Raw genomic sequence first — 27806 nt, 5'->3', positions numbered from 1 at the left:
TTTTGAATTATTTATTTTATTTTGTGTGAAAATTTAAAAAAATTATAATGATTAAATAAGATAAAACGAGATGAGTTGAAAATAATTGTGAAAACAAACTAAGCCTAAGTTTATTAAATTAAAAAATAAAATCTAATCTGATAGCTAATAAACGGCATCATAACAACGTAGTGGGTGGAGTAGTGGGTGAAGCCCATGTTTCAATTTGGGATAGAGTCGTGGGATGGGCTTCTGCATTTATGGGCTGAGTGTAAACCTACTAGTCCAAAAAATAGGGTTAATCCGGCATTATACAAACGCCCAGGGTTATTCCAGTCAAACAAATACGATCTGAATGTGGATCGTCAGATCGATCTGTGAATTTAAGCCGTTCGAGAGAGAGAAACGAGAGCGCGTGCTTCTGTGCGAAAATTTCAAATATCAACCCCATCCCGCTCTCTTCCTAAATTCCTAATCACTGTGTGTGAGTGATAGAGATTGGAAAAGATCGATCAAACTGAGTGCATATCACGAAAACGAAGCATCTCGCATCCCGTGAGGGCGAGACTTGCATTTCTGTAGCTGATCTACTCTCTCCATCGCCGCCGATCCATAATGTCCGGTCGCCACGAGAAAGAGAAGGGCGTAAATGTTCAGGTGCTTCTTCGTTGCAGGTATGCATTCCTGTCGCACACATTTACAGTAGCCTCTCCTTAACTTTAGAGTTTTTCTTTGGTTTGGAATTAGTTCGTTGAGTCGGGCATTATGATTTTTTTTTTCGGATTTGAAACTGCGCCTTGCAACATTTCACTGATTCGTGATTTTTTTCCCTAAGTTATGTAATTTTGTTTTGATATTTTTTCACAGGCCGTTTAGCGATGAAGAGCTCCGGAGCAATGCACCGCAGGTCATTACTTGCAATGAGTACAGTAGGGAAGTGTCAGTGTCACAAAACATTGCCGGAAAGCATCTCGATAGGGTTTTCACTTTCGATAAGGTATTTAAACGAATTCAATGTTAAAGTTTTTTTTTTTTTTTTTTTTTTAATTGCTCGAAACGAAGATTATAGTTTATTTTGTAACTATACCTATCGATGGGGATTTTTGAAATTTGGAAAATTGTTGTGGATCTCTATACTGATGCCTTGTTTTGTTGGAAACTTAAGAATATCACAAATGGTTCACCGATCCACTGTTTTTTAAGCTGCTTAGATTTTTATAGTCTTTTCTTGGCCAGAGGGATTTTATATATGCGCTTTTTGTGTTTAGCTTAACGAGTAGGATTGTTGCGAACTTTAGTTAAGCACTTGAGTAGGTTCAGTTGGCTCAATTTGTGTACACAAGGCTTCTAATAATAAGGTAAAATGAGTTAGAAGTGTATATTTTTGAATTTGGATAAACGCTTTCTTTGAGGGAGTACTGCCACGTAAAAGAACTTCCCATAAATACCAAATACAACCAACAGTGTTTTTTAATTCCAATTTTATGTTTGGTGTGGATAGTAAGATTTTGTTTGTGGATATATGTAGGTTTTTGGTCCTTCAGCTCAACAAAAAGATCTTTACGAACAAGCCGTGATTCCAATAGTGAATGAAGTTCTAGAGGGCTTCAACTGTACAATATTTGCATATGGTCAAACCGGTACCGGGAAGACTTACACGATGGAAGGTGAATGCAAGAGGTCAAAGGTATAGTTTTTGTGTTTTTTTCTTACGTTCGTGTTGATGTTGATGTATCTTCGTGCATGAATCATAAAATGAGAGTCTGTTAATGTCTTGTGATGTCGTGACAGAGTGGGCCAAACGGAGAATTGCCTCCAGAAGCTGGGGTTATAACTAGGGCGGTAAAGCAGATATTTGATACTCTTGAGGGTCAGAATGCAGAATACAGTGTAAAAGTTACTTTCTTGGAACTGTACAATGAGGAGATCACTGACTTGCTTGCGCCTGAGGAACTTTCTAGAGTTGCTTCGGAGGATAAGACAAAAAAGCAGTTGCCTCTGATGGAGGATGGAAAAGGTGGAGTTCTTGTTAGAGGTCTGGAGGAGGAAATTGTGACTAGTGCGAGTGAGATTTTTACTCTTCTTGAAAGAGGGTCTGCAAAACGTCGCACAGCAGAAACTTTGCTAAACAAGCAGTCAAGGTACTTTTCCTTCATAAAGTAGTTTTCATGCTTTAGAGTGGAAGTCAAGCTTCCTTTGTAATTAACAATCTGTTTTGATTTTAGTCGGTCACATTCTCTCTTTTCCATTACAATACACATCAAGGAAGCAACACCAGAAGGTGAAGAACTAATTAAATGTGGCAAGCTTAATCTGGTTGATTTAGCTGGATCAGAAAATATATCTCGTTCTGGTGCTCGGGAGGTAACTGCAGTTAGTTTTATGCACAATCATATTTCTGCGTTTGTGTATAAGCTTGGGATTGCACAGTTAGATCTCAAGCTAAAAGTGACGATTGTTCTTGTTTCTTTTACAATCATCCGTCAGGGCCGTGCAAGAGAAGCTGGAGAAATCAACAAAAGTTTACTGACTCTAGGGAGAGTTATTAATGCGTTAGTAGAGCATCTTGGGCATATCCCGTACAGGTTAGCATTTCTTTTTAGTTATTAATATATCTATTTAATTTTCTAATGAATGATCACATTTTAAACTGAAATTTAGGGATAGCAAGCTTACACGGTTACTTCGTGATTCACTGGGAGGAAGAACAAAGACATGCATTATAGCCACAGTTTCACCTGCAGTACACTGTTTGGAGGAAACCTTAAGTACACTGGATTACGCGCATAGGGCCAAAAACATAAAAAATAAGCCAGAGGTTAGTTATATTATGCTTTTTGAGTATACAATTTTATCCGTGAACTAAAAATAGAAAAATGCTATCCATCATTCTTTTAAACTATTATATTTTTATCATCTTCTAATAAGAAATCAAATGATTGACAGATAAGTAAAACATAAAAAATGTCTTTTTTGGGAATGATGAAAGGATGATAGTTAAAAGGGATGAATAGCATTTCTCCCAAAATAAGCATGCTGTCGACTGTCTGGACATCTTTTATGTGCTCTCTCTTATTAGTTTAGCATTTGGTTATTAGCGTGGTTTATAGAGTAATGTATCTGCTATTATCTGTATGAAGTTGTACCCATTACTCAGGTCTGACATCTAATGTGAATACCAGAATGATCACCTTGTGGAACTAGCTTGTTTCTGTTTTCCAATTTAGAAGTAAACTTATATTAGGTTCCTTGAATGAAAGATTTGATTTATTCAAAGCTAATCATTTTTTTCCTTAAATTATCTGTTATCCTGTATTGAAGTTTGCTGACAGTGTCTTGGTACATGTCCTTTCCTATGCAGTCTGAGTTAATAGGACACAACCTAGTGTTACCATGCCTCTTTGCTTTTGGAAAGTTTATAATCAATGTCGAGAGTTTATGCTCTCAAGTTATTGTAGTTGAGCTTGAAAATCTAGTGGGGATGTCTTTCGGGACAATTTCCATTTCATGCAAATTCTTGTTTTCAGATATTCACGAGTTCAATGTATTTATAGGATTTGGTTAGAATGGGTTGGTGCACATGTTGTCTTGTTACCTTCAGTAATTTGTCAAATCTCAAAATACTTGATAATGAGTGCTATTTCCATAGGGAATTCACTCTTTGTTTTGGTTACTGTTAGGTTAACCAAAAAATGATGAAGTCAACTTTGATCAAGGATCTTTATGGTGAAATTGAACGCCTAAAGGCAGGTGAGCTAGATGTTTATTGTTGGTGAAACAGTATAATGAATTTAGTGGCATCTGTGAAATTTAAGGTGGCTTCTTGTGCTTCCTGTTTTTCACCATTGTGATTTATTCAGAGGTTTATGCTGCACGTGAAAAAAATGGTGTCTATATTCCAAAGGAGCGGTACCATCAGGAGGAGAGTGCGAAAAAGGTATTGCATTATCCCCTAATTTTTGTCTTTTCACAATGATTTTACTTGTATTCATATATTTTGAGTGGAATATCCATAAATTGTTTCATTTTTATGAGATTCTGTGAATTTGAGATTTACTACCTCGTTTGTTTTTGTAATTCTTCTCAACTCATTTAATCATTGCAATTTTTTCATATTCCCAACAAAAAAAAAAAAATAAAACAATAAACTTTTTCAAATCTTAAAACAAAAATAATATTAAAAAAAATATTCTAATAATATTTTATTTAACTTTCAACTCTCATCTGCAAAAACAAACGAGTAATGCTTCCGTGGCTGCAGTATTGATGTTTGGCTTATTTCAACTTGTCTAATTTCTAAGAACGGACTTTTTTAGTGGGAGGTGTCCTTGTTTAGCATGAAATAACAACTGGATACATATTGAATGTTGTTGATGCTCACCATCTGCATTCTTTGTTGTTGAATTTCTGTGTTTTTGATGTGTCTATTTTCTTCCTATTTATGCATGTGTTCTATACCTTGACCTTAGGCCATGGTAGATCAGATTGAGCAAATGGGGATTATGCTAGAAACCCATCAAAAGGTTTGTTCACGTGACACGAATATTAAAGACCAAGTGTTTTCTTGTTACAAATTGTTGTGACGTCTCAACTCATTTTATCATATTTCAAGCAGCAACTTGAGGAACTGCACGATAAACATAACTTCCAAATCCTGCAATGCTCCGATTTGAGTCGTAAACTGGATGTCACTGAGGTCAGTCTCAATTTATAAGTTGTCGTACGTGCTTCAGAATTCTTGGGTGCATTTTAGTCTAATGTGGATAAAACCATGCAGAAAAACTTGAATCAAACCAGAAAATTGCTTGCCAACTCCGAGGAGGAACTTAACAAATGCCAGTATGCTCTGACGGAGAAGAATTTTGTCATCTCTGAACAGAGAAAAGCAGGTGTGCATGACCATCATCCTTTTTGACATTTGGATGCTATCTTGTGTGTTCATACTGTTGCTCCATGCGTGGAACAGAAAATGCACTGGCTCATCAAGCTTGTGTTTTACGATCTGATTTGGAGAAAGCTCTTCAAGATAATGCATCATTGTTTTCAAAAATTGGTATGCAGTTTCCAAATGATTTCAAAGCTTCAAATTCAGATATTTCCAAAACTTTTTAACGTTCTTCTTTTCTATTGTTTTACGTTGTAGGAAGAGAAGACAAACTTAATGCTGATAACAGATTGGTGGTGAACAATTTCCAAGATGAGCTTGCCCAACAAATTGCTGCGCTTTGCAACTTGGTGGAAACTTCATTGTCTGAGCAGAAAGAACACCTCCTGAGCTTTGAGAAACTTTCTCATTCTTTTACAGGCATACATGAGAAGGTATTAGATGATGCTTGTGGTGTAATTCTGACTAATAATTTGCATTCACCTGATGTATTCTCTGTTTTGAGATGACATGCTTTGTTTTAAAGGATGGTAGTGTTGTCATGTCATAATACCTTGCTTCATTCAACTTTGATTTAGTCACCTTGTTCCTACCTTTAGGCTGTTGTGGATGTCAAGGAAAAAATTACAACTTTGAGGGCTTTGTATTTGTCTCATATTGAGGCAGTGCAAAACGTTGTGCGATTGCACAAGGCGGGTTCTAATGCTGGACTGGAGCAAATTTCTTCTCTGGCTACTTCAAATGCTCATTCTATTGAAGAAGTAGGTGCAACAGATGAAGTTCCCTTGTGTTTATCCCCTATCATACCTCATGGATGGCTCTTTTTATTGTGATTATAATTATTTTTTGTCATAATTTTCTGTTTGTGAATCAGCTTTTAGCGTCAGAGGCCTGTGAAGCGGCTTCAATATTTAATGATCTTCAGAGTACTCTATCCTCTCACCAAGGAGAAATGGCTGTGTTTGCAAGGGAACTGCGACAGGTTTATGCCTTGATATTTACTTTGTCCTATTGTTAACAAAGGGTAATAGCTAGAACCCCTCCACTTTTTAACATTAAATTTTAAATGGAAGAAACCGGAAGCATGACTGGTGGAAAGGTGTACTTTCTTCGCCCCCCTTGATATTCATCTGAAAAATGTATATCGAATTTTTGATGGACCAAAATCAATGGAAAAGGGTTACTAATATATTATTGGAAACTGAAATGAATTTGTTCCAATTGTTTGCCTTCTTTTGATATGGTTCAATTTGATTTATTGAAAATTTTGAAAGTGTCGTTCTTAATTTCTTCTCCCTTTTGGTTTTAATTTTTTACTAATTTGAATCAATATTTTCTTTTGTTGGTTTTGAATTGAAAAGAGATTCAATGTTAGTGTTGAGCAAACAAGGGACATTTCTGATTTCTCTCAAGGATTTCTTCAAAAGGTTCTGGAAGAATCAAAGAGGCTTGGAAATTATGCAGTGCAAGCTGATGAAATTCATGTGAGAAGCATTGCAGAGTTTCAAAAGGCCTATGAGGTGTGAAAGACTTGAGGTTTTACTGCAGTTATTACTTTATTTGTGGAAATATCTGACATGTTGAGCATATCTTTTGCAGGAGAAGTCAAAATCTGAAGCAGACAAGCTTATAGCTGATGTAACCAGTCTGGTCACATATCACATTCAGCGTCAAAAGAAGCTGGTCTGTTTTGTGTGTGGATTACTTTTTATATGTTTTTAATTTCTGCTTGTATATCTTTGTCCAGAATTGTTTAAGAGTTGAGCTGACAGGTTGATACAAGGCTTGTTGATCTCAAAGAAAGTGCTATTGCAAACAAGGCGTTCTTGGATGGACACGTTTTATCGATGGAGGGTATTACAACAGATGCAAAAAGAAAGTGGCAAACATTTTCTACACTAGCGGAAAATGATGCCAACGATAGTGCTGAATACTCTGCTGCTAAACATTGTCGTATGGAGGTACTCCTAAAGCAATGGTAAGTTTGATTCAATGCCTTCTTCTGCCTCTTGAACCATATAATTTTTTATTACGTTATTTGATATTCTCTTTCTCCCTTTGGCGTAGTGTAAATACTGCTGAATCGGCTTTCGAGCACTCGAAAAGGACACACGTGTGTGTGAATGAGATGGGCAATAAACATGTTTCCGCAATGGTGTCACTTGTCAGGTTAGTGGCTAATGGGACTCATTGGATAGCTCTTTTATCTCTATTATACGGTGGTGTCAAATTATAACTTGTTTCAAAAGTTTAAACCGATGAAAAGATGTAGATTTTATTATTTATATTATATTTTAATATTCTTCTTTACCTGTGAGCTAGACTTTCTCTTAATGAGTAGGCCAACACGTGAAATATTTAATTAAATTGGATAGAGTGTAGAGTTAGGGTTCGAACTCAAGATATCTGTTTTGATATCATGTGAAATTATCACTTGTTCCAAAAGTTTAAACCGATGAAAATATGAAAATTTTGTTATTTATTTTATATTGGGAATAAGGGAAAGAAAAAGCTTTGTATTATTAAATTCTCAAGGTGCTTCTGCCTTTGTTTTTTGTTCGACAACTCTTTCTAGCTCGACCTAATGATTGCGTCATAATCATGAAGTAAAAGCCGCATCTTCATTTCTTCTCTTGATGTTATGACCTTTGATGCAGGAGTGCTTCTGATAGCAATGAACAGCATGACGTTGAGATTAGTTCTGCACGGCTTGCGGCTGAGCAAGATGTGTCAAGGAATTGTGAGGAAACACTTCAGCATGTTGATAGTGAGTATTTGTTAACGATGCTTAAGAGATTTGTTTGAATATGGTCTTGTTTATATCAGACTTACTAATTCACATATGATATACCAGTAAATCACGTCTAAATTTTCCATATCCGTTGAGTACTGAATCTGCTTGATAAAGATAGATACACTGAATATAAGTTTCAACCTTTTAGATGTGTCTTTAGATGCCACTGACATGATATTTCACACCGTAATTAATGAATGATATGTTTTTCTATATCTATTTTTGTTATTTGATTCTCGTACTGGCCTGCTTTTCATTTCTGTTGTAACTGTGTAATCCTGATCTTAAAAATAAGGTTAATTGGAATTACCACTCTATGGTTATGGGTGATTACTAACTATGTCGTTATTTATTTATTTCATCTGTAGAACTTGAACTGAGACAATTTATAAACCTAGTTTTGGTCTAAAATATAATGAAGCTTCAGCATTATTGTTTTAAGAAGTGTCTGATATCTTTGTGTAAAGATGAGAATGATTAAAGTTTGATGATATATAACTATTATTGTTGCTAGTTTTGCGTCTAGGGTTCAAAAATGTAATGTTTTACTCGTGAACATTGCTACAGGTGTATCTGAGCAGGAGCAAAGCTCTATATCTGGAATTTTGGAGATTGTGAAAGCCCATCAAAATAACCTTCAAGTTTTCAGGGAGGATCATTCTGGCCAAGTAGCATGTATAGAAGAGAAGGCACAGAACACCTTCCAGCAGCGATATATGGTATGTTACTTTTCTTCTCATGTTAGGATACTGCCTTGTACTTCTGCTACGGGTTTATGCCGAGAGCATCTCACCAATCAACCTGAGGCTGATACCTAATTTTTTTTTCTTATAATTCACCGCTTTGGGTTTCTCCCTAAGCCCACTTAATATGATAGGTAAACCCACTTTGTACACATACCAATCCATTAAGCATGCATGTTCTTAAATGGTGCGCAGGATTATGAGCCTAGTGGCACAACGCCAACAAGATGTGAGCCAGAGGTCCCGAGTAAAGGGACCATTGAGTCACTCCGAGCCATGCCGATGGAAGCTCTCATCGAGGAATTCCGGGAAAATCATTCACATGTATCATTTGACGTGAATGAATCTAAACCTTCGCTTATACCACGCTCACCGCTCATCCAACTGAACTAAAATTGGAGTTTTGGCTCATTTGCACGCATAATGAAACGAAATATGTATCTGTATTATTTGTAAGAAAGCAGCAGACGGAGGTAGGACCGTAGGAGGGTGTATTAATATTGTCCATGTCCAGTATAGAGTAATATTAAATCCCGTCTTGGGATTTATCAATTAGCTTCAACTTGCTATAAGGAATGTGTATTGACGCAAAGTTGGGTTCATGATTAAAATTTATTTTTGGAACACAATTAAATAACACCTTTGATGTTATTTGGGGCACCATAATATGTGTGACGATCAAAAAAAACTTTGTCAATATGCTGTATAACATAGGGTTTTTTTTTTCACATGACATTTTTTTACATCTTTATACAATTATGTTTTAAATGAGGTGTGTTTTAATAAATAAAAAAATATAATATCATTTATAAAAATATCTTCATTTTAAATATGATTTTTTTAAAATAATTATAAAAAAAACATTGCACATATATCGACCTCACTCTTCTTTTGCGCGTGGTCTTCTCTTTTCTCGTACATAGCAATAGTACCAAATTTGCCGTGCTTATTGATCGTAACAATAAAAATTTTGTGCGTATTGATACGAGAATGTCCTATATATAAGGACTGTACAGGATATTATAGTTACAAGTTCAAATATAAAAAAACATTCAAATAGCATAAGAAGAGGGTCCTATACTATCGGATAACAGTTTTACAGAGGATAAACTACAATTAATTTAGTTAAGGAAATTAAGTTGGTTACAACTACATGATTTCCTTTATAAACACGTCTATAACCTATTGGGGAAATATTATATATATATATATATTTATAAAAATACACTAAAAGTCACTTTTGAAGAGCACATCAAGAAGACATGAACACCTAGCATCTCCAAGCTTTACTATATTTCTCAACGTCTTGGCCGGTGCATGCGGGGATGTAGTTTAAGCATTACTATATATATATATATATATATAGGTATAACTTCTTTACATGCTAATGGTTATGCAGCTGTGCAGTAATTGCTGATACACGTGTACAAATTAAAAAAATAAATAAAAGATTAGATAGGATTAATTATCTGATTAACGGCAAATTATTATTTTAAGATCATGGAAGTGCTCCTGATCAATGACAAACACATAACAATGCTCTACGCTTTGTTTCAATCACAAAAAACTCATAAAGTCACCTTTTTTTGGGCAGTTTCTTAATGGGTTTGGTTCCGAATGTGCAATGTGCATTACCTTCTTTTGTATTGTTTATTTTCGCATTGAAAGCTACATTTACCTTTCACTTACTGGCCTTTGCTCTTTTTTCTTTCACGCATGGTGTTGAAATCGGTAAAACAACGAACCAACAACAGATCCAAATGGTGAGTCCTTCGGAACCCTAAACTGTTGACTTGTGGTAAAAAAAAAAAAAAAAAAATATTCCATAAAGATATATAAAAAATTTGACGCGATTTAATGTGAAAGGTTGTAAAATTATTTTTATTGATCACATAAAATCAAGTCAAATTATGAATTTATTTTTATATAATTTATTTATATCTATAATGCTTCTAAGCCTTCGCTTATACCACGCGCACCGCTCATCCAACTGAACTAAAAATTGGAGTCTTGACTCATTTGCATGCGTAATGAAATGAAATATGTATTTATATTATTTGTAAGAATGCAGCAGACGGAGGTAGGACCGTAGGAGGGTGTATTAATATTGTCCTTGTCCAGTATAAAGTAATATTAAATCCCATCTAGGGATTTAACAACTAGCTTCAGCTTGCTATAAGGAATGTGTATCGACACAAAGTTGGGTTTATAATTAAAATTTATTTTTGGAACACAATTGAATAACACCAAATTTGTTAAGTTTGTCAATATGCTGCGTGACATTTGGTCATTTTTTTTAATCTCGTAGTCATAATGGAAAATGATAGACACATGACATTTTTTTACATCGATCTTTAGACAATTATTTGTAAACGAGGTGTGTTTTAATAATAAATAAAAAAATCTAACATCATTTATAAAAATATCTTCATTTTAAATATGATTTTTAAATAATTATAATAAAAGTTTGCACACATATCGACCTTATTATTTTTTTGCGCGTGGTGATCTTCTCTCATCTCGTACATAGCAGTAGTACCAAATCTGCCGTGCGTATTGATCATAACAATGAAAATCTTGTGTTAATTCAAGTGTAAAAGAATTATGTGTCATTCGTCTAGTATCGATCATTCATATACTTCATGCAGATCAAGAGTCGGACTGCATGGTACTGTATGATCAATGATGATCTGAGCAGCAAAACCAATACCTTTCATTGTTAATTAATTGTACATGCACAGGGGAACTCCATGGGCACTCCGGCTCCCCCCACCACAAAAAAAAAAAAATCCGAAATGACTGGTGGTTCGAGAATGTTGGGGGATAGAATCGTTATAATTCAAACAATGGTTGGAGTTAAATCTTTATCCAAACTGTAGATGATCTGATCTACTATCAATCCCTAAAAAGGGGATGGCCTGGTTAATGAATCGACTAGAATATATATGCAAATAACCTCCATTATCCCACAATAACCAATAAAAACAAAACACTTGTTAAAAGGAAAACGCAATTCAGTTTAAATTAATAGAGAGAAAAAGAAAACTGAAAAACCATAATTAATTAATGAAAATAGCTTCCTCTCCATTTATTTATTTATTGAAATCTGTACTTGTTTTGTTGGTAGTATCACAATTAAATATTTTTGTTGAAGTTGTTATTATAATTACTATTATTAATTTTAAATAATTATTAAAAGTAGTAATTGATCGGATAATTCTCGACGGCCGCCAGTCTTTTAAAATTTTAGGATATACTGGAAACCAGATCAATATCCCATAAAAGAAGGAGAGAAGTTAATTAAGAAACTGCCTAGTTAATTTAAACGTTTATCCTTTTGAATTCTTATTATAATTTTAGCACGATTCTCTCTCTCTCTCTCTCTCTCTCTCTCTCTCTCTCTCTCTCTCTCTCTCTCTCTCGGTATTTGTGTATATATATACAACCTCGCTCACTTGCAATATATGCACCCATCTCTATCTTCTATCCCTTCAGGCTTTTCAAATAAGCTTCTTTCTCTTGTGCTTCTTCTTTTTGGCGTTTGTTAATGGACGCCTCAAAGTTTCTTTCGTGTTTTTTATTAGTTTGGTTTCTTTGTATGGTTTGCAACAATGGTATTGTCAAAGCGTCTCACAAGGTTCACCCAGAGTTGCAGTCTATGCCTGCCGTTGAGGTGAAACAACTTCATAGAACTGGGTTCCATTTTCAGCCTCCTATGCATTGGATTAATGGTAAGTTTTTTCCCATGCACTACTCTCCAAAGAAACTACGACTACGCACACACGCACGCACATTAATTAAATTTCTCTATTTTTTTATTTAGTACTTCTTCATGAATTCCTTTAATTTCCTGATCGATGATCATCATCTGCATGCACCTACGATATTGCCTAAACTTCTTTCTGTTGATCTTTTCTTTCTCACGTTTTTTTCCCCATGCATTTGGATTATCGGAACTTAACAAATTAATAAGCTCTTGATCTCTTTCTGTATAAACATACGTTTAAATTTTCCGGACTCTTTAGGGACCCTTGTACGTAGAAGATATACTGCATCACATATATCGAATATCTCTTGATCTCTATTGGTAATGTAATTAATGTATATCTTGTTCTCGAATATGATATGAAGGTTATGCATGCCGAACTTTTTTACGTACGATATAATTTTTAATTTTAATATGATATGTATTGAAATATTTTTATATTTAACATGAACTATTTTAAAATTGAATAATGCTAGAATGTTTTCTCATTTTGTCTATTTATTTTGACCGCTTATGTATTTAATTTATTTATTTATTTATTTTTTTACTTATAAATTAAGAGTGACTTATATTAATGCACTGATATATATATTTTTATTTTTTAAAAATATTTAAAGATGTTAAAAAAATGTGAAAACATAAAAAAAATAAAAAAGATGAGTTTTGCCTAGACGGCACACCCAGTGATCACTGTTGGGCGGTAGCATAGCACCACTCCTTAAAATTTAATAAAAACTATACTGCATGAGCCTATATATATGTACATATACATATATATAGGAGAGACTCATTTTTTTACAAATTAATATTAGTTTTGCATAGAAAATGCATTGTCATGCATTCTCCTTAATTTCTCCACGTTTTAAAGAAATAAAAAAAAAAAAATATATATATATATATATAATCAAAATTAATATATAGCATGAGTACGTAGTACCCTAAACATCTTTCCATTTCTTGCAAAATAATTCATTGTTCAGTGAATTTAATTACTATATATATTTAATTGTATATAAAAAATAATAATTTCTTATGCGTACGTCTCAGCAACGTCCATTGATCTTATTAATTGGTAACCCATTATCAGAAGGGTCTTTTAAAGAATGAACCATATTTGAGATTATGCTGTATTAATTTAACAAAGCGACATTCGTGCATCAACAAAATTAGCTATATATATATATAACCGTAACTTTGTTCATTTTTTGGATTTCCAGAGAATTTTGGTTAATTAATTAATCACTTAATTTGGTTGTTTTGTGGTATGTTTTTTATTTTTAGTGTTGGTTTTATTATATGGAAAATTATGCTTTAATGGTTGCCCTCCAAATGCGCCCTTAGGACACATTTTGTTTTCTTTTTTGTTTTTTTAAATGTTTTACAAAACTACAACTTGAATTTGCTTGCGTGGTTTTTTAACATTTTAAAAAAGAATAATGTTAGTATGTCTTCTCATTTTGACCGTTCATGTATTTATTTATTTTTTCTTATTGATTAAAGAAGTAACTATTAGTGTATTGATATATATATATTTAAAATATTTAAAGATGTTTGAAAAAATGTGAAAAGAAAAAATGAAAAAAAATAAAAAAAGATAGAATTTTGCCTAGGGCACATGAAAAAAAAAATACACTAAAAATCACTTTTGAAGAGCACATCTAGAGGACATGAACACCTAGCATCTCCAAGCTTTACTATATTTCTCAACGTACGTCTTGGCCGGTGCATGCGGGGATATAGTTTAAGCTTTACTATATATATATATATATATATAGGTATAACTTCTTTACATGCTAATGGTTATGCTGCTGTGCAGTAATTGCTGATACACGTGTACAAATTAAAAAAATAAATAAAAGATTAGATAGGATTAATTATCTGATTAACGGCAAATTATTATTTTAAGATCATGGAAGTGCTCCTGATCAATGACAAACACGTAACAATGCTCTACGCTTTGTTTCAATCACAAAAAACTCATAAAGGCACCTTTTTTTGGGCAGTTTCTTAATGGGTTTGGTTTCAAATGTGCAATGTGCATTACCTTCTTTTGTATTGTTTCCTTTCGCATTGAAAGCTACATTTACCTTTCACTTACTGGCTTTTGCTCTTTTTTCTTTCACGCATGGTGTTGAAATCGGCAAAACAACGAACCAACAACAGATCCAAATGGTGAGTCCTTCGGAACCCTAAACTCCTGACTTGTGGTAAAAAAAAAAAAAAAAGGAAAATATTCCATAAAGATAAAAAAAAAAAAAAATTGACGTGATTTAATGTGAAAAATTGTTAAATTACTTTTATTGATCACATGAAATCAAATCGAATTATGAATTTATTTTTATATAATTTATTTATATCTATAATGCTTCTAAAACAAAAATTCTCTTTTAAAAAAATGCAAACAGGACCCATGTACTACAAAGGAGTCTACCATCTTTTCTACCAGTACAACCCAAAAGGTGCAGTGTGGGGCAACATTGTGTGGGCCCATTCAGTATCAAAGGATATGATCAACTGGAAACCCTTAGATCCAGCCATCTACCCCAGCAAGCCGTTCGATATAAATGGGTGTTGGTCTGGGTCTGCCACAATTCTCCCAGGAGAGAAGCCCATTATTCTCTACACTGGAATTGACCCTCAGAATCGTCAGGTCCAAAACCAAGCCGTTCCAGCAAACTACTCCGACCCATATCTCCGTGAATGGGTAAAGCCCGATAACAACCCTATAATTGTTCCCGTTGGAGGAGTGAATGCGAGCGCTTTTCGTGACCCAACGACAGCATGGTGGAGCAATGGCCATTGGAAGTTTGTCGTAGGCAGCAGGAGGAAGCATAGAGGGATGGCATATTTGTATAGGAGTAGGGACTTTGTGCATTGGGTTAAGGCTCAGCACCCTCTGCATTCATCGGCCAATACGGGTATGTGGGAATGCCCGGATTTTTATCCGGTCTCCTCTTCTAGGAAAAGTGGGTTGGAAACATCAGTTCTTGGGCAAAACGTAAAGCACGTGTTGAAGGTGAGTCTTGATCTTACCAGGTACGAGTACTATACACTTGGAACATACGATCCTCGATCTGATAGGTATGTACCTGATAACACATCTGCCGATGGTTGGAGTGGTCTAAGATATGACTACGGAAACTTTTATGCCTCAAAGACCTTCTTTGATGCCGGGAAGAACCGAAGGATTTTGTGGGGTTGGGCTAATGAATCGGATACGCCTAATAACGATACTTCTAAAGGGTGGGCTGGGATTCAGGTAACAACAATAATTTTGGGTTCTATAAATATATATATATGCTACTGCTTATCTCCCAATTACTGGTAGATAGTACTAGAAAATGTGATATTTCGATTGGACTTGTTTTAGCTTATTCCAAGGACGGTGTGGCTTGACACTTCTGGGAAGCAATTGTTACAATGGCCTATTAAAGAATTGGAAACTCTTAGAGGGGAGAAAGTTCATATAAGCAATCAACAAATCAAACAGGGAGATCACTTTGAGATCAGAGGAATTACTGCTGCTCAGGTTTGCTTAATACGGAAGATACATATTTTTTTTTTTTTTTACATGGTGAATGATATATATATATATATATATATATTTCCCGACTAATGCATTTGTTTTTAAAATAATTTACCAACACAGGCCGATGTTGATGTAACCTTCCGGCTGTCAAGCTTGGATACGGCCGAGCAATTTGATCCTAGTTGGGTTAACGCACAAGCATTATGTGGCCAAAAAGGCTCGACAGTTCAAGGCGGGATTGGTCCATTTGGGTTGTTGACACTAGCTTCTGAAAATCTAGAAGAATATACTCCTGTCTTCTTTAGAGTTTTCAAAGCTTCAGAGGGGCATGTAGTTCTCATGTGCTCTGATGCAAGAAGGTTTGTCATGATTAATTAGTTTAATAATTAACTGCTTTCTAGATTGGTATAAGTTTTTGTATTGTTTTCCCCTGATCTTGTAACTCTTTTGACTTGGTTTTGATTTGCCTTGTCATATATATATATGCAGTTCCTCTTTGAGACGTGAGCTATATCGACCATCATTTGCAGGCTTCGTAAACGTGGATTTAGCAGACGGGAAGCTTTCTCTTAGGAGTTTGGTGAGCTCCCTAAACACACATGACGAGCACACACATGCATATATATTATAATATCATGTATAGTATATGTCCTCTCTCTCTCTCGGAATGTCTAAGTTGTTGATGTTTTATTGCACAGATTGATCATTCCGTCGTGGAAAGTTATGGAGCAGGAGGAAAAACATGCATCACATCAAGGGTTTATCCCACACTTGCAGTCTTCCAAGATGCTCACTTATACGCATTTAACAACGGGTCAGAGACTGTTACCATTGAGAATCTAAATGTATGGAGCATGAAAAGCGCTCAAATAAGCTAAACGGAGAGAATGATAAAGAAGTGACAAAAAAGAATAGTGTGAGCAGGTAGAAGCGCATGGGAAAAGAATAAATAATCATATATTAGGTCGTTAATGCAGGTTTGTGGGTGGGTTATAGATCCATGCCAGTATTGTGGATGTCTTTAGTTTTATGTAGCTCCAATGCATTTGGTATGTAATTTGCTGAGAAATTACTTCGGAACTAGTGAGTGCATGATATTGCAAATCATTAGATTGGTATTTATTATATTTGTTTCTCCAATTTCTTTTTGGCTCTGGTCAAATTCTACTAATTCCTGGCCCTAATCTACCGGCCGATATATGAAAATGAGTCTCTTACTTATAAATTGATTAGGAGTGAAAACCGACAGTACCAGTGTGGTTTTAGTCTAAGATCAAAACTTAACTGATATGTTTTTCAGAAAGTGGTATCAAACGAAACCGGCCGAATAAGAGGGACAAAACCGGCCAGCGTAGTTTCGGCCAATTACTATTGGTTCATCGGTGTTCCCATCTGTTTCCACTCATAACCCCATCAACAAAATTCTCAACAACATCATCTATTTTCTTGAACCTCAAACACCGAAAAAATCATTACAAAAACAAGAAAAATTAAAATTAAAACCATACCCGATGGTGAGAGGGACGACCATAGGGCTAGAGAGAGTGACGACATCAGAGAGAGAGGGAGATGAGAGAGAGGGAGGGAGGGAGGGGGAGAGAGAGCCTCAAACGACACAAATGGAAGGGAAGGGGGGCTCGGGGGTCAAGGGTTAGGGCTGAAGCGCTAACCCAAAACGACATTGTTTGGTGTATAAAGCCAAACAACATCGTTTCATAATAAGAGTTTTTTTTCCCTCCCTTCCTAAAACTAAGTTATAAAACGATACCATTTAATTCACTTAAGTTAAATGTCATTGTTTTACATAAGATATTATATATATATATATATATATTATATATCGATCGGTTCGGCAGTCTCAGACCGGTAGTGGACCGGCCAATGTTGGTTTCATTAAACTTTTACCGCTATTCGACTGGTTCTCTACCAGTTCAGCCGATTTCAGACTCTGGCATCTGGTTCCCTTCGTTAGAGTCGGTCCTTTCAGCGATGGTCAATCCCGTCGATTTTTGTACGTCCCTAAAATTGATACAAAAAGATAAACCTTTGAGTTTTACTATACATAAGTCGTGTTAGCACACCATTTATAATGAGACTAATTCTAACTTCAATAAATTAACACATGATCATTTTTTAAGATAATTAATGTGAAAATTTTCCACATCAAAGATGTATTGATTCATGATTGAGTTATCACTCTCTTCAAAGTCTAAGGTTCAACATCTTATCAGTGTAAACAATCTTTTGGGACCACACTCCCTAGTGAAAAGCTAGCGATTTAACTAGTTTCGTGTAAGAAAATATTTGAGGATGCAGTCCACGAGACCGGAATTTACTTTGCAATGATAGGTCCGAAAGCCCCTGCCTTGGAGAGGTTCTTGACTTTAAAAAAAAATAAAAAATAAAAATAAAAATTACTGTATCAATTTCATAGTTCTCAAAACCCAATTGCTAAATTCTTAGGCCTTTCAGCTTTGGTTTCATGATTGATGCAATCCTACGCATATAATTTCCACCGTGCTCTCACTTGCTCAGTCACACATTCATATGCATATTTGCCCAACCTACTTATCTCACCAGCTTGATGCAAACAGTCTTATCAGCACTAGGCCAGCAGCTAGTCTTGCAAAGAAATGTGTTTTGGTTTCCTATGGCCTGCCCAAGACTTGATTCCAAAATTTAAGAATAAAAAAAACAGAGATTCTAAATTTAGGAATAAAAAACAGAGATTCTCAATGGCATCATGGCCGTATATATTACAAAGTTTAGGACACTGTTGATGCAGTAATTTCTTTCAATAATTAAGCCATAGTTTGTTTTTACAAATGAATTGAGTTTAAAATAAAAAATTATTAAAATAATTTTTTTTAATATTATTTTTATTTTAAGATTTAAAAATTTTTAATTATTTATTTTATTTTATGTGAAAATTTGAAAAAATTATAATGATTAAATAAGATAAGATGAGATGAGTTGAGAAGAATTGTGAAAACAAACTAAGCCTAAGTTTATTAAATTAGAAAATAAAATCTAATCTGATAGCTAATGAACGGCATCATACCAAACATATTATAAAAAATATTAAATACTATAAAACATAATTAAATATGATGAGTTATCCATTTATTTTTTAATTATTTGGGTGGAGTAGTGGGTGAAGCCCATGTTTCAATTTGGGATAGAGTCGTGGGTTGGGCTTCTGCATTTATGGGCTGAGTGTAAACCTACTAGTCCAAAAAATAGGGTTAATCCGGCATTATACAAGCGCCCAGGGTTATTCCAGTCAAACAATTACGATCTAAATATGGATCGTCAGATCGGTGATCTGTGAATTTAAGCCGTTCGAGAGAGAGAACGAGAGCGCGTGCTTCTGTGCGAAAATTTCAAATATCAACCCCATCCCGCTCACTTCCTAAATTCCTAATCACTGAGTGATAGAGATTGGAAAAGATCGATCAAACCGAGTGCATATCACGAAAACGAAGCATCTCGCATCCCGTGAGGGTGAGACTTGCATTTCTGTAGCTGATCTACTCTCTCTATCGCCGCCGATCCATAATGTCCGGCCGCCACGAGAAAGAGAAGGGCGTAAATGTTCAGGTGCTTCTTCGTTGCAGGTACACATTCCTGTCGCACACATTTACAGTAGCCTCTCCTTAACTATTGAGTTTTTCTTTGGTTTGGAATTAGTTCGGTGAGTCGGGCATTATGATTTTTTTTTTTCGGATTCGAAACTACGCCTTGCAACATTTCACTGATTCGTGATTTTTTTTCCTAAGTTATGTAATTTTGTTTTGATATTTTTTCACAGGCCGTTTAGCGATGAAGAGCTCCGGAGCAATGCACCGCAGGTCATTACTTGCAATGAGTACAGTAGGGAAGTGTCAGTGTCACAAAACATTGCCGGAAAGCATCTCGATAGGGTTTTCACTTTCGATAAGGTATTTAAACGAATTCAATGTTAAAGTTTTTTTTTTTTTTTTTAATTGCTCAGTTAATTTTTTAACTATACCTATCGATGGGGATTTTTGAAATTTGGAAAATTGTTGTGGATCTCTATATTGATGCCTTGTTTTGTTGGAAACTTAAGAATATCACAAATGGTTCACCGATCCAATGTTTTTTAAGCTGCTTTGATTTTTATAGTCTTTTCTTGGCCAGAGGGATTTTATATATGCCCTTTTTGTGTTTAGCTTAACGAGTAGGATTGCTGCGAACTTTAGTTAAGCACTTGAGTAGGTTCAGTTGGCTCAATTTGTGTACACAAGGCTTCTAATAATTAAGGTAAAATGAGTTAGAAGTGTATATTTTTGAATTTGGATAAACGCTTTCTTTGAGGGAGTACTGCCACGTGAAAGAACTTCCCATAAATACCAAATACATCCAACAGTGTTTTTTAATTCCAATTTTATGTTTGGTGTGGATAGTAAGATTTTGTGTGTGGATATATGTAGGTTTTTGGTCCTTCAGCTCAACAAAAAGATCTTTACGAACAAGCCGTGATTCCAATAGTGAATGAAGTTCTTGAGGGCTTCAACTGTACAATATTTGCATATGGTCAAACTGGTACCGGGAAGACTTACACGATGGAAGGTGAATGCAAGAGGTCAAAGGTATAGTTTTTGTGTTTTTTTCTTACGTTCGTGTTGATGTTCATGTATCTTCGTGCATGAATCATAAAATGAGTCTGTTAATGTCTTCTGATGTCGTGACAGAGTGGGCCAAACGGAGAATTGCCTCCAGAAGCTGGGGTTATAACTAGGGCGGTAAAGCAGATATTTGATACTCTTGAGGGTCAGAATGCAGAATACAGTGTAAAAGTTACTTTCTTGGAACTGTACAATGAGGAGATCACTGACTTGCTTGCGCCTGAGGAACTTTCAAGAGTTGCTTCGGAGGATAAGACAAAAAAGCAGTTGCCTCTGATGGAGGATGGAAAAGGTGGAGTTCTTGTTAGAGGTCTGGAGGAGGAAATTGTGACGAGTGCGAGTGAGATTTTTACTCTTCTTGAAAGAGGGTCTGCAAAACGTCGCACAGCAGAAACTTTGCTAAACAAGCAGTCAAGGTACTTTTCCTTTATAAAGTAGTTTTCATGCTTTAGAGTGGAACTCAAGCTTCCTTTGTAACTAACAATCTGTTTTGATTTTAGTCGGTCACATTCTCTCTTTTCCATTACAATACACATCAAGGAAGCAACACCAGAAGGTGAAGAACTAATTAAATGTGGCAAGCTTAATCTGGTTGATTTAGCTGGATCAGAAAATATATCTCGTTCTGGTGCTCGGGAGGTAATTGCAGTTAGTTTTATGCACAATCATATTTCTGCGTTTGTTTATAAGCTTGGGATTGCACAGTTAGATCTCAAGCTAAAACTGACGATTGTTCTTGTTTTTTTTACAATCATCCGTCAGGGCCGTGCTAGAGAAGCTGGAGAAATCAACAAAAGTTTACTGACTCTAGGGAGAGTTATTAATGCGTTAGTAGAGCATCTTGGGCATATCCCGTACAGGTTAGCATTTCTTTTTAGTTATTAATATATCTATTAATTTTCTGATGAATGATCACATTTTAAACTGAAATTTAGGGATAGCAAGCTTACACGGTTACTTCGTGATTCACTGGGAGGAAGAACAAAGACATGCATTATAGCCACAGTTTCACCTGCAGTACACTGTTTGGAGGAAACCTTAAGTACACTGGATTACGCGCATAGGGCCAAAAATATAAAAAATAAGCCAGAGGTTAGTTATATTATGCTTTTTGAGAATACAATTTTATCCGTGAACTAAAAATAGAAAAATGCTATCCATCATTCTTTTGAACTATTATATTTTTATCATCTTCTAATGAGAAATCAAATGATTGACCGATAAGTAAAAGATAACAAATGTCTTTTTTGGGAATGATGAAAGGATGATGGTTAAAAGGGATGAATAGCATTACTCCCAAAATAAGCATGCTGTCGACTGTCTGGACATCTTTTATGTGCTCCCTCTTATTAGTTTAGCATTTGGTTATCAGCGTGGTTTATAGAGTAATGTATCTGCTATTATCTGTAAGAAGTTTTACCCATTACTGCGGTCTGACATCTAATGTGAATACCAGAATGATCACCTTGTGGAACTAGCTTGTTTCTGTTTTCCAATTTAGAAGTAAACTTATATTAGGTTCCTTGAATGAAAGATTTGATTTATTCAAAGCTAATCATTTTTATCCTTAAATTATCTGTTATCCTGTATTGAAGTTTGCTGCAGTGTCTTGGTACATGTCCTTTCCTATGCAGTCTGAGTTAATAGGACACAACCTAGTGTTACCATGCCTCTTTGCTTTCAGAAAGTTTATAATCAATGTGGAGAGTTTATGCTCTCAAGTTATTGTTTTTGAGCTTGAAAATCTAGTGGGGATGTCTTTTGGGACAATTTCCATTTCATGCAAATTGTTGTTTTCAGATATTCACGAGTTCAATGTATTTATAGGATTTGGTTAGAATGGGTTGGTGCACATGTTGTCTTGTTACCTTCAGTAATTTGTCAAATCTCAAAATACTTGATAATGAGTGCTATTTCCATAGGGAATTCACTCTTTGTTTTGGTTACTGTTAGGTTAACCAAAAAATGATGAAGTCAACTTTGATCAAGGATCTTTATGGTGAAATTGAACGCCTAAAGGCAGGTGAGCTAGATGTTTGTTGTTGGTGAAACAGTATAATGAATTTAGTGGCATCTGTGAAATTTAAGGTGGCTTCTTGTGCTTCTTGTTTTTCACCATTGTGATTTATTCAGAGGTTTATGCTGCACGTGAAAAAAATGGTGTCTATATTCCAAAGGAGCGGTACCATCAGGAGGAGAGTGAGAAAAAGGTATTGCATTATCCCCTAATTTTTGTCTTTTCACAATGATATTACTTGTATTCATATATTTTGAGTGGAATATCCATAAATTGTTTCATTTTTATGCGATTATGTGAATTTGAGATTTACTGCCTCGTTTGTTTTTACAACTCTTCTGAACTCATTTAATCATTACAATTTTTTCATATTCCCACAAAAAAAAAAAAAAAAAACAATTCAACTTTTTCAAATCCCAAAACAAAAATAATGTTTAAAAAATATATTCTAATAATATTTTATTCAACTTTCTACTTTCATCTCAACTCATCTCATCTGCAAAAACAAACGAGTAATGCTTCCGTGGCTGCAGTGTTGATGTTTGGCTTATTTCAATTTGTCTAATTTCTAAGAATGGACTTTTTTAGTGGGAGGTGTCCTTGTTCAGCATGAAATAACAACTGGATACATATTGAATGTTGTTGATGCTCACCATCTGCATTCTTTGTTCTTGAATTTCTGAGTTTTTGATGTGTCTATTTTCTTCCTATTTATGCATGTGTTCTATACCTTGACCTTAGGCCATGGTAGATCAGATTGAGCAAATGGGGATTATGCTAGAAACCCATCAAAAGGTTTGTTCACGTGACACGAATATTAAAGACCAAGTGTTTTCTTGTTACAAATTGTCATGATGTCTCAACTCATTTTATCATATTTCAAGCAGCAACTTGAGGAACTGCACGATAAACATAACTTCCAAATCCTGCAATGCTCCGATTTGAGTCACAAACTGGATGTCACTGAGGTCAGTCTCAATTTATAAGATGTCGTACGTGCTTCAGAATTCTTGGGTGCATTTTAGTCTAATGTGGATAAAACCATGCAGAAAAACTTGAATCAAACCAGAAAATTGCTTGCCAACTCCGAGGAGGAACTTAAGAAATGCCAGTATGCTCTGACGGAGAAGAATTTTGTCATCTCTGAACAGAGAAAAGCAGGTGTGCATTACTATCATCCTTTTTGACATTTGGATGCTATCGTGTGTATTCATACTGTTGCTCCATGCGTGGAACAGAAAATGCACTGGCTCATCAAGCTTGTGTTTTACGATCTGATTTGGAGAAAGCTCTTCAAGATAATGCATCATTGTTTTCAAAAATTGGTATGCAGTTTCCAAATGATTTCAAAGCTTCAAATTCAGATATTTCCTAAACTTTTTAACGTTCTTCTTTTCTATTGTTTTACGTTGTAGGAAGAGAAGACAAACTTAATGCTGATAACAGATTGGTGGTGAGCAATTTCCAAGATGAGCTTGCCCAACAAATTGGTTCGCTTTGCAACTTGGTGGAAACTTCATTGTCTGAGCAGAAAGAACACCTGCTGAGCGTTGAGAAACTTTCTCATTCTTTTACAGGCATACATGAGAAGGTATTAGATGATGCTTGTGGTGTAATAATAATTTGCATTCACCTGATGTATTCTCTGTTTTGAGATGACATGCTTTGTTTTAAAGGATGGTAGTGTTGTCATGTCATAATACCGTGCTTCATTGAACTTTGATTTAGTCACCTTGTTCCTACCTTTAGGCTGTTGTTGATGTCAAGGAAAAAATTACAACTTTGAGGGCTTTGTATTTGTCTCATATTGAGGCAGTGCAAAACGTTGTGCGATTGCACAAGGCGGGTTCTAATGCTGGACTGGAGCAAATTTCTTTTCTGGCTGCTTCTAATGCTCATTCTATTGAAGAAGTAGGTGCAACAGATGAAGTTCCCTTGTGTTTATCCCCTATCATACCTCATGGATGGCTCTTTTTTTTTTGTGATTATAATTATTTTTTGTCATAATTTTCTGTTTGTGAATCAGCTTTTAGCATCAGAGGCCTGTGAAGCGGCTTCAATATTTAATGATCTTCAGAGTACTCTATCCTCTCACCAAGGAGAAATGGCTGTGTTTGCAAGGGAACTGCGACAGGTTTATGCCTTGATATTTACTTTGTCCTATTGTTAACAAAGGGTAATAGCTAGAACCCCTCCACTTTTTAACATTAAATTTAAATGGAAAAAACAGGAAGCATGACTGGTGGACAGGTGTATTTTCTTCACCCCCCTTGATATTCATCTGAAAGATGTATATCCAATTTTTGATGGACCAAAATCAATGGAAAAGGGTTATTAATATATTATTGGAAACTGAAAAGAATTTGTTCCAATTGTTTGCCTTCTTTTGATATGAGGTTTTAGTGAAAGTTCCTTGATTGTTCTACAAATGGTTCAATTTGATTTATTGAAAATTTTGAAAGTGTCGTTCTTAATTTCTTCTCCCTTTTGGTTTTGATTTTTTACTAATTTGAATCAATATTTTCTTTTGTTGGTTTTGAATTGAAAAGAGATTCAATGTTAGTGTTGAGCAAACAAGGGACATTTCTGATTTCTCTCAAGGATTTCTTCAAAAGCTTCTGGAAGAATCAAAGAGGCTTGAAAATTATGCAGTGCAAGCTGATGAAATTCATGTGAGAAGCATTGCAGAGTTTCAAAAGGCCTATGAGGTATGAAAGAATTGAAGTTTTGCTGCAGTTATTACTTCATTTGTGGAAATATCTGACATGTTGAGCATATCTTTTGCAGGAGCAGTCAAAATCTGAAGCAGACAAGCTTATAGCTGATGTGACCAGTCTGGTCACATATCACATTCAGCGTCAAAAGAAGCTGGTCTGTTTTGTGTGTGGATTACTTTTTTTATGTTTTTAATTTCTGCTTGTATATCTTTGTCCAGAATTGTTTAAGAGTTGGGCTGACAGGTTGATACAAGGCTTGTAGATCTCAAAGAAAGTGCTATTGCAAACAAGGCGTTCTTGGATGGACACGTTTTATCGATGGAGGGTATTACATCAGATGCAAAAAGAAAGTGGCAAACATTTTCTACACTAGCGGAAAATGATGCCAACAATAGTGCTGAATACTCTGCTGCTAAACATTGTCGTATGGAGGTACTCCTAAAGCAATGGTAAGTTTGATTCAATGCCTTCTTCTGCCTCTAGTACCATATAATTTTTTATTACGTTATTTGATATTCTCTTTCTCCCTTTGGCATAGTGTAAATACTGCTGAATCGGCTTTCGAGCACTCGAAAAGGACACACGTGTGTGTGAATGAGATGGGCAATAACCATGTTTCCGCAATGGTGTCACTTGTCAGGTTAGTGGCTATTGGGCTTTAGTGGATAGCTCTTTTATCCCTATTATAGGGTGGTGTGAAATTACAATTTGTTTCAAAAGTTTAAACTGATGAAAATATATAGATTTTATTATTTATTTTATATCTTAACATTCACTTCACTTGTGGGCTAGACTCCCTTTCAATGAGTGGCCTAACACGTGAAATATTTAATTAAATTTGATAGAGTGTAGAGTCAGGATTCGAACTCAAGTCATCTGCTCTGATACCATGTGAAATTATCATTTGTTTCAAAAGTTTAAATTGATGAAAATATGGAGACTTTGTTATTTATTTTATATTGGGAATAAGGGAAAAAAAAAGCTTTGTATTTTTAAATTCTAAAGGTGCTTATGCCTTTTTTGTTTTTGTTTGACAACTCTTTCTAGCTCGACCTAATGAATGTGTCATAATCATGAAGTAGAAGCCGCATCTTCATTTCTTCTCATGATGTTATGACCTTTGTGATGCAGGAGTGCTTCTGATAGCAATGAACAGCATGACGTTGAGATTAGTTCTGCACGGCTTGCGGCTGAGCAAGATGTGTCAAGAAATTGCGAGGAGACACTTCAGCATGTTGATAGTGAGTATTATGCCTAGAGATTTGTTTGAATATGGTCTTGTTTATATCAGACTTGCAAATTCACATATGATATACCAGTAAATCACGTCTAAATTTTCCATATCCGTTGACTGAATCTGCTTGATAACGGTAGATACATTCAATTTAAGTTTCAACCTTTTAATCTTGATCTTAAAAATACGGTTAATTGGAATTACCAATCTATGGTTATGGGTGATTACTAGCTATGTCATTATTTATTTATTTCATCTGTAGAACTTGAACTGAGACGAAATTTATAAACATAGTTTTGCTCTAAAATATAATGAAGCTTCAATGTTATTAAGAAGCGTCTGATATCTTTGTATAAAGATGAGAATGATTAACGTTTGATGATATATATAACTATTATTGTTGCTAGTTTTGCGTCTAGGGATCACAAATGAGATGTTTTCCTCGTGAACAGGTGTATCTGAGCAGATGCAAAGCTCTATATCTGGAATTTTGGAGATTGTGAAAGCCCATCAAAATAACCTTCAAGTTTTCAGGGAGGATCACTCTGGCCAAGCAGCATGTATACAAGAGAAGGCACAGAACACCTTCCAGCAGCGATATATGGTATGTTACTTTTCTTATCATGTTAGGATACTGACTTGTACTTCTGCTATGGGTTTATGCCGAGAGCATCTCACCAATCAACCTGAGGCTGATATCTACTTTTTTTCTTGAGAAATGATACTTGCAATCGTGAGTGTGCAAGTGTCACGCAGTTGCTTTAAAAGAAATGAATAAATATGAGACCCATATAAAAAGAAATTAATTTTTTAATAGCAGACCTCACTCTTTTCAAAGCGACTGTACGACGTTTTTGCATTTCATGATTGTATGTAGCATTACTCTTTTTTCTTATAATTCACCGCTTTGAGTTTCTCCCTAAGCCCACATATGATAGGTAAACCCACTTTGTACCCAAACCAGTCCATTAAGCATGCATGTTCTTAAATGGTGCGCAGGATTATGAGCCTAGTGGCACAACACCAACAAGATGTGAGCCAGGGGTCCCGAGTAAGGGGACCATCGAGTCACTCCGAGCCATGCCGATGGAAGCCCTCATTGAGGAATTCCGGGAAAATCATTCAGATATATCATTTGACGGGAAGGAATCTAAACCTTCGCTTATACCACGCTCACCGCTCATCCAACTGAACTAAAATTGGAGTCTTGGCTCATTTGCGTGTGTAATGGAAGGAAATATGTTATCTGTATTATTTGTAAGAATGCAGCAGACGGAGGTAGGACCGTAGGAGGGTGTAATATTGTCCTTGTCCGGTATAGAGTAATATTAAATCCTGTCTTGGGATTTAGCAATTAGCTTCAGCTTGCTATAAGGAATGCGTATCGACGCAAAGTTGGGTTTATGATTAAAATTTATTTTTGGAACACAATTGAATAACACCTAATTTGATTTTATTTGGGGCACCACAATATGTGTGATGAAAAAAAATAA

The 27806-nt window shown here is 35.2% G+C and overlaps 3 protein-coding genes across 3 annotated transcripts; all 3 read left to right on the top strand.

Annotated features, from left to right (window-relative positions):
• Nucleotides 1–385: 385 nt before the first annotated feature.
• On the top strand, nt 386–27806 carry LOC108988592 (kinesin-like protein KIN-5C). Its single transcript, XM_035689103.1, has 24 exons — nt 386–653; nt 847–976; nt 1508–1666; nt 1771–2120; nt 2205–2343; nt 2467–2564; nt 2641–2797; nt 3660–3729; nt 3840–3916; nt 4449–4502; nt 4595–4675; nt 4757–4868; nt 4946–5032; nt 5123–5298; nt 5464–5625; nt 5739–5846; nt 6226–6384; nt 6464–6547; nt 6637–6842; nt 6932–7033; nt 7522–7631; nt 8226–8377; nt 8597–8795; nt 27512–27806. The coding sequence occupies exons 1-23, from the start codon at nt 595–597 to the stop codon at nt 8792–8794; spliced, it is 3030 nt and encodes a 1009-aa protein (XP_035544996.1). The 5' UTR covers nt 386–594; the 3' UTR covers nt 8795; nt 27512–27806.
• On the top strand, nt 11872–16915 carry LOC109003598 (beta-fructofuranosidase, insoluble isoenzyme 1-like). Its single transcript, XM_035689104.1, has 7 exons — nt 11872–12132; nt 14331–14339; nt 14573–15426; nt 15538–15696; nt 15817–16055; nt 16186–16276; nt 16395–16915. Exons 1-7 carry the CDS (start codon nt 11949–11951, stop codon nt 16572–16574), a joined length of 1716 nt encoding a protein of 571 aa, XP_035544997.1. The 5' UTR covers nt 11872–11948; the 3' UTR covers nt 16575–16915.
• Nucleotides 19042–27531, top strand: LOC109009318 (kinesin-like protein KIN-5C). Its single transcript, XM_035689102.1, has 23 exons — nt 19042–19313; nt 19508–19637; nt 20151–20309; nt 20412–20761; nt 20846–20984; nt 21108–21205; nt 21281–21437; nt 22299–22368; nt 22479–22555; nt 23104–23157; nt 23250–23330; nt 23412–23523; nt 23601–23687; nt 23778–23953; nt 24112–24273; nt 24389–24496; nt 24912–25070; nt 25150–25233; nt 25323–25528; nt 25618–25719; nt 26211–26320; nt 26766–26917; nt 27313–27531. The coding sequence occupies exons 1-23, from the start codon at nt 19255–19257 to the stop codon at nt 27508–27510; spliced, it is 3030 nt and encodes a 1009-aa protein (XP_035544995.1). The 5' UTR covers nt 19042–19254; the 3' UTR covers nt 27511–27531.

Source organism: Juglans regia, chromosome 4, assembly GCF_001411555.2.
Source record: "Juglans regia cultivar Chandler chromosome 4, Walnut 2.0, whole genome shotgun sequence".
In the NCBI taxonomy this organism is placed as follows: domain Eukaryota; kingdom Viridiplantae; phylum Streptophyta; class Magnoliopsida; order Fagales; family Juglandaceae; genus Juglans; species Juglans regia.
This window is presented reverse-complemented; position numbering and strand designations above follow the sequence as displayed.